The 13,682-nt window shown below is 32.6% G+C and overlaps 1 protein-coding gene across 1 annotated transcript; it reads right to left on the bottom strand.

Moving 5' to 3' along the window:
* Positions 1-385: 385 nt before the first annotated feature.
* On the bottom strand, positions 386-6,190 carry LOC126739941 (p21-activated protein kinase-interacting protein 1-like). Its single transcript, XM_050445772.1, has 3 exons — positions 5,942-6,190; positions 5,200-5,878; positions 386-966 (listed from the first exon to the last, which is right to left on the bottom strand). Exons 1-3 carry the CDS (start codon positions 6,014-6,016, stop codon positions 491-493), a joined length of 1,230 nt encoding a protein of 409 aa, XP_050301729.1. The 5' UTR covers positions 6,017-6,190; the 3' UTR covers positions 386-490.
* Positions 6,191-13,682: the final 7,492 nt, after the last annotated feature.

Genomic DNA, 13,682 nt, shown 5'->3' with positions numbered 1-13,682 from the left:
AAAACCCCCAGATAGAAACATATTTTTGTCAGTTTTTACCAAAAAAATTTACTCTCCCAAAAACAGGACCATCCTGCCATCTGTCCCACACAAACCACATCACTTGGGACCTCACTTTACCCCAGAAGCTGCCAACACTAATAACCCTCATTGAAAATGCTTTGCAAGACGAAAATTTTCCCGAAGCTGCACTGGAGCCCCACCTAATAAGTCTTATAATGTACTGGTATAATATAGCATGTGTAATTTGTAGGGCCCCAAATGAAAATAATACAGATTTGTTAAAAAGCTTAGGGGTTCAAAAACATGATTTGCCATTATTAAGTTATTGGATACCACAGTGTAAAGAATGCTCATGAAAAATAGTGTAAATAATACAACTGAGTTTGTCAGTTTTAGTCCTATTTATTATTATTATATACAAACAATATTCATAATAGGTAAAATATATTTGTGTGTAAATATGCTGTTGGATTTTTAATTTTAGACCTTAACTTTCTTGCAATTTTGTTTTCTTCTTTTTCTTAAGTTTTAATTGTTCTTTACGTAGGTTCACTTTTTGTTTTTTAGGCTTAACAATATTTGTATCCTCACCACTCTGCTGGCGCTCAGACGATTTTTGCCCTTTTTTCTTTTTTGGTTCTTCTATAGCTTGCGACTTCTTCTTTCTCTTTTTACTAATATTTTTGTGTACCTCTTCCCTCTCTCCCTCTGAGCTATCCTCCACTTCCACAACCACTCTGCTCCTTACAGGTTTACTCCTAGGCACTTGTTCAGGCACATTCTCTTCTTCTGATTCTTCTTTTTTCACCTTGCCACACCATTTTGCTATAATCATGCATGTTATTCTGCATCCCGTAGATACCTTGCATATTTCCTTCAGTTTTCTGGTCCAAATTTTTATTTCTCCTGTGCTGGAACCTGTTGCTATGTATCCTTCAAAGTATTGAGCTGCTTTAATTCTACCTGTAACCAGAACATACATTTAAGACCTCTGATAATGGTGTTTATGGAATCGGTTAAGACTTTTGATACAGTACTACTACTACTAATAATAAACTTTTGCTGGAACATGATGACATTAGACCTAAGTTTGATAATATTTTCCACACCTCTGTGGTAAATATCAAAATGAGTTTTACAATTCAATTATTAGTAAGAAAAAGTATATAACTCTTACACAAAGTCAATTAACAATTCCGAATTATCTAAACAGTATTAAACATCTAAAGGTTACACATAATGTAACTAAATGTTAACATAAATCCATTAAAACACTTCATTCTTTGTTATAGAATTATATCAAAATTCCTCAAATAAATAAAATGCATTTAAAGTTTAAAAGTTTTTTACTCTGAATTTAACCATCCCTTAAAATTATATATACACCACTTTTGGGATGGAAAATGAAAAGAGCACGCAACAAATGGGGACATGCAAAATTTTCAGAAGAATTTATGGTTTTTACGCGGGCGGTAATTCTGAGGGAAGTCATTTTAGGATACATGTATATAGGAAAAAAAGTTTTATTTTAACTCCAACAATATGCTCTTAAAATATTTGCACCCAATTTTATAACACCCTGCATGTTCAAATGGTTAATTTTTGAGATACAGGGTGATACATTGATTATTAGTATTTCAGTATGGAAGAGAACATATGCCAAATAATTTATATTTGCCCAGTGACATAACAATTACCAGTATGAATTCTGATTTAAAAACATTTTAGATCCTAATATGAAAGTATCATATAAACCTTATAGAACAGGAATTAAAAAGGTGAAAATATTGTTTACTAAGTTAGGCCATGAAGAATGTAAATCATTTACATGATTCTAGCCATAATAAAGAAAACACATCTCAAAATACTGATTGTTCTAATTGCTGAGCCATGCCTAGAATACAGGAAAAAAGTGGAATGCTTCATGGAGGAATATTGTGTTGATAAATAATAAACATAGCATATTCTAACTCAAAAAATTCATCCATTATCCCAAAGATGCTGGTCATACACTTTTATAAAAGGTAAAAAACACGAAATCTACAGCATCACAAATACATTAAATAAAATAACGAAGGTTACATGTTTCGCTCGACTAGAGCATCATCAGACCTAAACAATAATTAAAATTATGTAACCCGAAAAAAGGAGAATTCAACAAAAACTTACCATAACATACACAAAACACCTGACATATAAGTAAACAAAGATTACAATAAAGTGGCAATATCTATGTACAAAGAACTCAACTAAACAATCAAATCACTTTATACATTTTAGAAATCTAACCATCATTTAAGAGTCTAGAACTACTTGAGGTTATTAAAAACTAGGTTGTCTCCAACAAGTCTAGTTTTTTACTTTTGTTGCATTGATGCAGTATTTTTATATTTTGGCTGTCAGGAAAATCATGTTTGGAGTCGAGAAGGTGATGAGCAAAAGCTGATCTGGTCACTGTGATTTCGGTATTTTTAAATTTATTATATTGGGCCTTGTGTTCACTAATCCTAATAGAAATCTTCCTACCAGACTGGCCGACGTACACTGCAGGGCACTCTTTACACCTAATCTCATAAACTCCTGGAGAAGATAGCGGGGGTAGTTTATCTTTAGTTTTAATTAGATGTCTTTTTAAAGTATTATTGGTTTTAAAAGCTGGGGTTATGCCAAAGGGAGAAAAAAAACGGGATAGTTGTGACGAAATTGGTCCAAAATAAGTAAACGATCTAAAAGTTTTGATATAGTTTGTTTGTTGTCTGATAAAATTAAATGATGATTTATACTTGTTCACATACTGAAAATACATTTTATATATAGGTATAAGAGGGAAAAAGTTACTGACTGCTAGTTGTTTAATGGTAAGGAATTCTTTTTTAAAAGCTTCACGAGAAAGTGGGATGTTAAAAAGTCTGTAAAATAAAGAATGGAAAGCAGCAAATTTATGTGAGGACAGTGATGTTGAATTATATTATCTGTTGTTGCTTGTTTACGAAATATTTCTTTCCCTCTTAAGTAATAAATCTAAGAATGGTAAGGTGTTGTTCTGTTCCCGTTCGATTGTGAACTCAATTTTAGAGTGAAGAGAGTTGACATAATTATGGAAATTTGTAAGCTCTACCTCACTTCCATTCCAAATCAAACATATATCATCCACATAATTATCATCCACATATTTCTTAGTGAAATACTTCACTAAGAAATGGCAATCAACAAGAGCCCAATGCTAGTCCTTCTTTTTGTTTGAAAAAACGGTTGTTAAATTGGAAAAAATTTTGATCTAACACAGTAGAAAGGAGCAAAAGTAGATTTTCCACCAAAAGTGAATCAAGTTTCCCCCTGAGAAGATCTTTGACTAAGTCCAGGCAATCAGCGGGTGGAATGCTTGGAAATAAGTTTTTCACGTCTAGCGATATAAGCTGGGCTGTATCTGGAACGTGAACATTCTGAATGCTTTTGGCAAAATTCACTGAATTTGTTACAGAATATGGCGCTTTGAAGTTTGAGACATTTTTAAGAACATTGTTAAGCCAAGATGATAACTGGTAACAAGGGGAGTCAACAACGGAAACCACAGGTCTAATTGGCATACTAGTTTTATGGACTTTTGGCAACCCATATAATAGAGGTGTTTTAGGGTTCATGGGATATAGTTTTTGTTTTGTGGAATTAAAATATTTTAAGGTTACCAATAGGTAACAAGATTTCTACTAGGATTAGTGAACACTAAAAATACCGAAATCACAGTGACCAGATCAGCTTTTGCTAATCACCTTCTCGACTCCAAACATGATTTTCCTGACAGCCAAAATATAAAAATACTGCATCAATGCAACAAAAGTAGAAAACTAGACTTGTTGGAGACAATGGAGATTAGTAAAGCTTTTAAAAGCCCAGATCTGTCCTGTGTTAATGAAAGGTTTGATTTTGAAGGCCACCTAATTTTTAATAACCTCAAGTAGTTCTAGACTCTTAAATGATGGTTAGATTTCTAAAATGTATAAAGTGATCTGATTGTTTAGTTGAGTTCTTTGTACATAGATAGTGCCACTTTATTGTAATCTTTGTTTACTTATATGTCAGGTATTTTGTGTATGTTATGGTAAGTTTTTGTTGAATTCTTCTTTTTTCGGGTTACATAATTTTAATTATTGTTTAGGTCTGATGATGCTCTAGTCGAGAGAAAACATGTAACCTTCGTTATTTTATTTAATGTATTTGTGTTGCTGTAGATTTCGTGTTTTTTACCTTTTATAAAAAATAGTATATTCTATTTTACTGATATGCAAAACATCATCATGCTTCCTAGAATAGATATGTCCAAGCAACTCCTCATATTATAACTTTTAAACAATCCTTTGTTCCTCTTGGTAGTTTAACTAAAGAAAATAAGAGAAAGGATGGAAATATCTGTCCAGCAGAAGCCATTGCTGGATGTGAAAAAGACAAAATTAGATGCTACAACATATTTAAGATAAAGAAAATATTTAATGTAAGTGGGCACAAAATTGCAGCAGTCAAAATAAGTTATCTCAGATATATAATTAATACACATTACACCACCACTCAAAAAATAAGTATTAAATACTTTGAGCTTAGACATACCTATATGTCAGCAGAGTCCATATTTTTGTTTAAATAGAAGCAAGAAGAGGAACCACTCTCATATTTACAAAAAATGCTTTCAGGAACTAGATTTTAAAAAACTTCATTTCTTCTAAAAAATTTTTTTTCACCCAAGACCCGAAAAGTTACAGCATTGCAAACTGAGTTGTCGGGATTCTGCCCAACTTGTCCATCATTCCTAACCAAAAATTACTTTTTTGGAATAGATTATTTCGAAGCAATGGAGAGGACCGAGTTAACTATATGAATGATAACTAAAATTCTTTATTATATATTAATTTTGTTTTAACAAACCTAAATCATTTTTATTTTGTACATTATTTATATTAAAACTTTCAAAATGATTTTTATGTCTTTTTATTTCATCATAAGAGATGATATTCATAAGCACTGAGTTTACAACAATTTTATAACTTAATTTCTTTAGAACCAAATTCTCAGTCACAAACTGAGAATTTTAAGTATCCTATTATATCTTTGGGGGAACTTGAACTTGCGTCTCTTTAAAGAATTTGAAAAAAATGTTTCTATATGTCAAAAAAATAAATAAATAGTTGGTTTCACATCACTTACCATTATGCCCATCCTTAACAGTCTTCTTTCCACTTTCCACATCAACTACAGAAATTTTTCCACTTTCATAACCCGCAAATAAAGTTTTATCATCCAACCAAGCACATGCTGTTACCCTCTCATCATGTTCAATAACTGAAACAGCCCCTCCAATGGCAATGCTCCATACTTCAGTAAACTTTCCCCCATAAATAACAAATCTAACATCACCTGGTGCAAAAATTATCCTTTCCACATTTTTGGGATCCTTGCATTTAGTTTTTAAATTAATAACATAAGCCTCTCTCCCCTTGACAAGATTCCAAGTGTGTATTTTAGCATCTTTACTTAATGTCAATGCTAATTTTCCACTAGAATGCACAGCAATATCTAAAACCTCTCCTCCTTCTTTATGAGCTTGATCCCAGAGCTTCTCCACTTGCCAGTTGCCCACTCTGACAATACCCATTGCTCCATCCTGACTTGCCGATATGACATGAGAATGATTATCGGTAAATGCTAAAGAAGTTACTGTACTGTTATGGTGGGTAAGCATACAATGCTCTTTTCTTGCTCTAAGATCGTAAATAATTATACGATCATCTGCGGCACCAGAAGCCAAATAAAAGTCGCTTGTTGCCAAGCATCTTATGCTGCTGCTGTGGTCATGAGAGGCGAAACTTTGAACCAAGGAATTGTCCTAAAATAAAGCAAGGTATTTAAGTATGGGTATTTAATTATTTAAGGAATGTAAAAGAATTACTTGTGATGAAAAAATATATCCGACTAAGTATTCCTCGTAAGTTCCAGCAATTATTTCGAAATTTGTAAAAGACATGCTTGTTTGTTTTGAATTTTTAAAATGTTTTGTGGTTAGGTTATCAATAGCTAGCGGTCAACGCTCTTCTTTGTAAATAGTAGATTGTTTGGTTAATGCTTAGTGACAACTTTTATGGGTGATTGTAGGCAACCCACCGTTTCTGGTGCTCCTGGATAACGTGGCGAACGTATCTGTGATATACCTTATAGCAAAAAAAAAATTGTATTATTTTTGTATTTGTACTAAGTTTGTATGGGAAACTAAACCACGTTAGCGGCTAAACTGATTTAGAGGTAATTCAGTTTGGCTACTGTTTACATGACAGGAAATGTTTATTCCACCTTAATTTTAAACAGCTTACCTTAAATAATTTACCTAGGAATTAAAAAAAAAATTGGTTAAGCTGACTAGTTAGTTTATTAGTTGAAAAGTTGACTAGTTTATCGGGTTATGTTTGGTTATTTTATAATTCTTTAAATTTTGCGACAGTATTACTAAGCACGTGACATAGTTGCGAATTAGCGGGTAATGCGAATTAGAGCAAAAACGCTTTGGCCTGGGTTTACACAACGGTTTTAAAAAGAGGTTACATATATGTAAGAAATTACTGCCTTTTTGAAGAAATCAAACACTTAATAACTTATAATACGTTTAATCTTCGTCGTGTTTCATACAAGACTGCCTATCACTAAAAACATCACCCGATACCTACCATTATTAATATCGCTATTTCGAGCGTTTTTGCTTACAATTCCAAAAGGATTAAATGAAATATTTTACCTGACTCACCATGGTCTGGCGGTCCGGACTTGATAATTTAATAAAAAGCTCACACGGCCAATCCTAATACTAAATTCGTTCCCGAATTTTACATTTTAGCCCGTACTAGAAAATACAATTTTAATCACATAATAATACAAAGAGCGCGTCATTTCAACGTTTAGATACTCATGATCTAAACGCAAAGAGCAGGTCTTGGACCTTTTGACAAGACATCACTCATTATTGCAAAGAGCACATCATTTCAACGATCAAGTCCTAATGACCTTGTCGCAAAGAGCACGTCTTTCAACAAATACCTAGCAAGAAATACTAATACCGATAAAATACCAATCATTCACCAAGGCAAAGAGCACGTCGTTTCAACACTCAAGGCCCCATCACCTTGATGCAAAGAGCAAGTCTTTCAAACAAACTATTATCACTATTATCAATATTGAGTGTAGTCTTTTTTTTTTAAATTGAGCTTTACTATAACTTACAAATAACTAACTAATATTAAAGCTCACACGGTTATCGTTTAGCAAATTACCAAATACTGAATAATAACTACAACGTAATCAACAACTATTCATATCTCTAGATATAACACACAAAATTTTTATAATATCAACAAAAGAAAGTAAAAAAAAAGAAACATAAATAAACAATGATTTTAAATATTTTCCTCTTCAAATTCACCTGGCCATACCCGCATCATTTCAGCAGAAACAGTTCTTTTGCAATTAGTGGCTAAATTTTTAATTTCTACCCGGTCATTATATAGGCAACAACTGTATGATTTCGAATGGACCTTCGTACCTAGGATCCAGTTTGAATAGGTGCGAATTTCCAGACGGATGGAAAACTATATCTCCTACTTTAAAATTTTTTGTTGTTTTTCGTCTTTTGTCAAATCGCTCTTTTGACTCTAAACCGCAACGAAGAGAGCGTTCGTAAGCGGTTTTACGATCATTAATTAAATTTCGATCAGTAGTTGTCACTGGTTTTAAACTTTCTGTTAAATTTTGAATATCCCTGGTATCCATAAGTTGCCCCGTTAACAAATAGAGTGGGGAAAATCCCGTGGTCTTTTGGACAGTGGTATTAAGGGTTAGTTGCAACTTAGGGAGAACGCTTGCACATTCTGACTTATTTACTTCTACGCGGAGCAGATCTAGAACTGTTGAGACGTATCGTTCTAACTGCCCATTTCCGCGGGCGGCGCTTTTAGCAATTAAATGTTGGGTAATGTTTAATTTTGAGAGTAACTCTTTTACTTGTTGGTCGGTAAAATTAGTTCCCCTATCCAGCGCCGTAGCAACAAAATAACGGGCCTGGGTTCGAGACTATATCCGCGGGCCCCTAAAGAGATACTAACCTTCGTCTCTCCCTAAATCGAGGGCTTAAGGAAAGAAAAAATTAAAAGGCATTCATTACATGTTAACTAAACTTTTATGAAATTAATATTAAGACAAAAATACAGTAAGTCAAATAATAAGCATATATTAATAAAATAATATTAATAAAAATAACAGTAGTTACGGAAAAATATTGAAAACATATGTACATAATTATAAAAAACATTTACAAAAGGATACAAATACAAAGTTAATATAGAAGAAATACACCCATTAAAAAGTTACTTTTTGAGATTTAGCAGTCGCAAATGATTTAATAATTTCCTTTAAATCTATAGAGCGAGCAACTTTATTTTCAATGGACAGCATTGCCAAAGAAGATAATCGATTTTGATTCATCGAATTCCTTAAATTTTTGATTAATTTTAATTTTGAGAACGATCGTTCTGCCGATGCAACCGTTTTGTTGGAAGGAATTGTCAGATATAAGAAGCATAATGTTATTATTTCAGTAAAGCTACTACTAGACGAATAATTGTCAACCAGGATAAATTTAAGCAAATCTTTAACTGGCCTAATATTTTTAAGTTTTTCAGAAAAACATGTTCGAAATGCTAATAATTGATTAGAAAGTATATCTGATATATCATCTTGATATATTTCACGAATATTTTCAGCCATTTGGTATATTACTGTGTCACTAGAATTTAATAGAACTTCTGTATCCAAAGTATTGAAGTTAGTAGATATTTGTTGTAAACTAACTGTTCTACATTGTAACTGACAGATTTAAATAACGCTAGCGTTATTTAAATCTGTGCTAAAGGCTAAAAGCTAGAAAAGATTTGCTTCGGCTGCGGATAGGCACATCGATGTAAAAATTAATAGCTGAGTCTTGGATTTTTATGTTTTTTATGTGGTTTGTCAGATTATGTAAGTTCACAATATATTATTGAGTTTTAGTTTAAATTTACATCCTTTGTTTATTTATTTATTATTATGTTTATTAGGTGGCTACGGGCCCTTAAGAGTGGCGGGCCTGGTTCCACCGAACCCGTGGAACCATTGTAGCTACGGCGCTGCCCCTATCGCTTATCAACCGTTTAGTATTCCCGAATATGTTTAAATAAATTTCTAGGTTTTTACTAGTCTCAGGACCAGAAAGAGTTTTTAACGGGATTAAAAATAAATATTTTGTGAATGCATCTATTAAAAGAAGGACTTGTTTATAACCCTCTGGTGTTAAAGGGAATGGTCCCACACAATCGCAATGCACTGTGTGAAAAGAAATTGGATTTTTTTTAAAAAGGGTGTAATAGTCCCTGTTTTCGCCCAGTGTGTTTTTTACTTGCTATGCATTTAAGACAGTGGTCACAATATTTTTTGACGAATCGTGCCATTCGCGGAAACCAAAAATAGTGGTTTAGTTTTGCAAAAGTTTTATCCGGTCCAACGTGTGACTGTTCGTCGTGAAAAATTTTTAACAACCCCAGTCTACTTCCCTTGGGAACAAAAGCCCTGTAAATTGGTGGGTTTTGGCCCGGGTTAATTTTTCGAAAAAGAACCTCGTTTTGGCAAAAATAGTCGTGAGTTAGCTTACCTTCAAGTAATTTTGATTTAATATCCTTAGTTTCGGGATCACGCTTTTGGTTAATTTTAAGCAAGTTATCAGTTGTAAGAACATTCACGGGCGTGACACAATCGATCTTTTCGGATGGTTGCGGTGGGGTTCGGCTAAAATAATATACGTGTGGAATGTATTTGCCTTTTCGATACTCGATATTAAAGTCAAACGATTGCAAGTAGAACCACCACCTCGCGACTCTGGGCAACAAATCTTTCTTTTTTTTTGAGTTACAGTCGGTGATAAGTTTAAATGTGATTCCGTATAAGTAAACGCGGTAATGTTTCACTGCATAATAGACAGCAAGAGTCTCGAGCTCGTACGAGTGATAGTTACTTTCTTCTTTTGTAGCTCGTTTTGAAAAATAAGATATTACTTTCAGTTTATTATCTATTTTTTGAAAGAGTATTGCCCCAAATCCCAGAGAACTCGCGTCTGTATGAAGTTCCGTGTCTAAAGTAGGGTCAAAAATCGCCAAAAGAGGTCGTTGAGACAGAAAAGCACAAACGTAATTTTTTGCAATTTCTTGATCCGTTCCCCACACAAAATCGACTCCTTTTTTTGTAAGGTTTGTGATACAAGCTGTGCGCGTTGAAAATTCAGGAATGTACTTCCGGAAGTACCCGGCAAGACCCTTAAATTGGCAAACCTGTTTTACATTTTTTGGGTCGGGCGCATTAAATAATGCTTTTAATTTTCCTTCGTCAGGCCTTACACCATCTTCGGAAATTTCATAACCAAGATGGAGAATTTGTTTTTCGAAGAATTTACATTTAACAATATTTAAGCTAAACCCTGCCGAAGTGAGGGAGGCTAGGACTCGATCGAGTTTTTCCAAACCTACCTGAATGGTTTTTGATGGTATAATGACGTCATCCATATATACCAAGGCATCGGTATCTTTAAGCTTACCCAGAGCTTTACAAATCGCTCGTTGAAACACTGCAGGGAAGTTCGAATGACCAAAGGGTGAACGCAAGTATTCAAAATGCCCATCAGGCGTGACAAAAGCTGTTTTATAAATAGAGTTTTCAGCTATAGGGATTTGGTGAAATCCTGCTGCCATGTCCAAAGTCGTAAAATAATGAATTATTTTATCGCTTTTTAATTTGATTTCCATTTCACCGGTTGTTATTGCCCTCACGGAATTGCCAACAGTAATGAAATCATTATATTTTAATAAAAGTTCTAACAATGTGTTGAAATCATGTCCATTTAGCGATGTTTGAATTTTCTCGGGAGAAATTGTTACGTTCTGAATCATTTTAGACTCTGTTTTATTTGAGTAATCCAGATAAATTCTAGACCTACATGAATCAGTGCAATTTTTTATTCCCTTGTGATTAAATAAATTCCCTACCCAAAATTGCGTCTAATTTCATAACCGAACTTTCAACAACATAAAAATTTATTTCAAATGCTGTCCCTTCCCTTTCAACTAGTAAACTACACCTTTGACAACTTGGAGTTGAATTGCCTCCTATACCTGTTAACATTATAAAAGTTGGTTCCAAATGACAGTGCAATTTATGAGCAATTTTATCCGAAAGCAAACTACATTCTGCACCCGTATCGATTAAACAATTTACGGTCAAATTTTGTATTTTAAACAAGATTCCAACGTCAATTTAGTAAAGTGGTTTGATTCGAAACCTGTACCTTTTGCTTCATCATCTACTGGCGTTGAGCCACTAGGAACATGTTCACGTTGGTCCAAAACCGAAAATAAATAGATAACAATAAATTAGCCTGCAATAGTAAATGAATACAATTTAAAAATGGGAGGGGTAGATCTACTGGATAGAGTGATTGGAAAGTATCCTATACGTGCTCGAACAGACAAATGGACGATTCGAACCATTTATCACTTTTTTGATTTTTCAATTGCTGCTAGCTGGTTAGAATACCGAGAGAATGCTATGTCTTTAAATCATGCAAAGAAGGATATTATGGATTATCTTGATTTTAAACTCTCACTGGGTAAATCGTTAATTCATTCTGCTAATGAAAGCAAAAATAATAATATTGAGGAAGAAGAAGATGAATTACCAACTTCTCGCAAGCAAAGAAAAGTTGAGCCCGTACCAGACAAGAGAGACAGAAAAAAAGGAAATAAGCATTTATCTACTTTCATGAAGAACCAGCAAAAATCACGATCTAAATGTCGAAAACCTGGCTGTGGAAAATTTACATTTGCAAAATGCACCTCTTGCAATATTTTTCTGTGTTGTAGCGTTGACAGAAATTATTTTAAGTTATTTCATAACTAATATAATATTTATAATATATATTTATTATATTATAGTTATAATATTTATAATATTATAACTATATAATATTTATAATATTATATTAGTTATGAAATAACTCAATTAATGAGTTCGACTTTTATTTGTATTTTGTATTGATATAATCCCAACGTATCATTTATTATGATACGTATTTTTTTCCAAAAATATGAAAAAGTAAAACAAAAAAAATTGAAAATTGTTTTATTACCATACTACCTACAAGGATAATGCAATGTGTTTTTGTAAATTTCATGTAATAGACTCTTGGGTCTGAAGAGGTTATGACAATAAAACAAACACATGTTCGGTTTTACAGTTTTTTATTCAAATAAAAACGCCAAACAGTATATATCTACGCAATACGTAGTCCTTATTTCATCTTTAATAATAATAATAATAATAATTAATAATAATATAATTAAATAATTGGAATGACTAGGATGGTCGCTGAACAACTGAGAACTCTCGTAAGGCAAAATTCACCAACACAATTCTGTGTATCAACTAAAAACCTACACAGTCATAAAAACAAATATAGATAACAGAAAAATTCATGTTTTACCATAATAAGATATTCAGTTATTTCCGTGACCATCCCCATAGTATAATACAATACAACTTCTCTTATTATTTAGAATATCTTGTAAGTGAGCAATAAGTCACCCGCATTGGCGGTGTATAAAGGGGGGTGTGGCCCTTTTTAATTTCCTATTACGCGATTTTTGGACCTGGACGCCCAAAAAAAAATTGGCATGAGACGCCACTACAAGGCATTACATGTACAATGTGTTATGGTTTTTTTTTTTTTTTGAAAGAATTACGCACGTTGCTGTACACTGATCGACCGAAATAAATAAGAAATTGAAAATAATACATCCAGAAGGCATTTATTGTACTCTTTTATATAGTGTAAGATACATAATATATTTTGTTGTTAAGTGTTAGATGCCTTCTTATTGTTACTGAAAATTGTTTGGATAATATAGTATTAGGAATATATGAGAAAGGGGCGCAATCACTGAAATAATAACGAAAATCTGAACTTATATAGTCGAGCTGACCTAAACTGACCTAGCAAGCCGTATCTCTAGGTTTTTTTTTGCACCCATTTCGTCTAAAGAGTCTATTCTTAACGCTAGTTATTTTTCTAGGTTAATAGGTACTTACATTACAGAATGGTGGAGAAATATTAAAATAAAAAAATGAATTTAGAAATTCTTAAATAACTTTTAATTGGCCCATTGATTCTTTTTTTTTATTAAAAATATGAATGAAAAACAACAATCAGTGGCCCTTCAGATGTTAATTTGTGTTATTGTAGGTTAATTTAAGCCTAAAACAATATATATTATTTTTTTTTTAATTTCAATGCGGTGCCTACCAATGAAATATTCTGGTGCAGCAAATTTTTAATTATGAATATATTTAAGAATATTAAATTTTAAACATAATAATATTGATTTTTTCTCGAATTGTTAAAAATGGCAATGTACTAAGACCCTTTATAAAATTAATAAAACGATTGTGAATCGGAAGTACAAAATTAACCAGTGTCACATTATTAACATTAGAAAACACGTTACTTAGTCCTAAAAATAAAAAAGTGTGTGCACAGCCATTTTTGACAAATTAATATGACATTATATATA

Source organism: Anthonomus grandis, chromosome 8 (assembly GCF_022605725.1).
Source record: "Anthonomus grandis grandis chromosome 8, icAntGran1.3, whole genome shotgun sequence".
Lineage (NCBI taxonomy): Eukaryota > Metazoa > Arthropoda > Insecta > Coleoptera > Curculionidae > Anthonomus > Anthonomus grandis.
The sequence above is the reverse complement of the archived record's forward strand: the minus strand, read 5'-3'. Positions and strand labels throughout refer to the sequence as shown.

Excerpts from the sequence above, each read along its gene's own strand:
- LOC126739941 (XM_050445772.1), bottom strand. The coding sequence starts at position 6,016 with ATGTCTTTTACAAATTTCGAAATAATTGCTGGAACTTACGAGGAATAC. Across the intron at positions 5,879-5,941 it reads GATATATTTTTTCATCACAA|GACAATTCCTTGGTTCAAAG; the intron begins GTAATTCTTTTA and ends GCTTTATTTTAG. Across the intron at positions 967-5,199 it reads TGTTAAGGATGGGCATAATG|GTAGAATTAAAGCAGCTCAA; the intron begins GTAAGTGATGTG and ends TTCTGGTTACAG.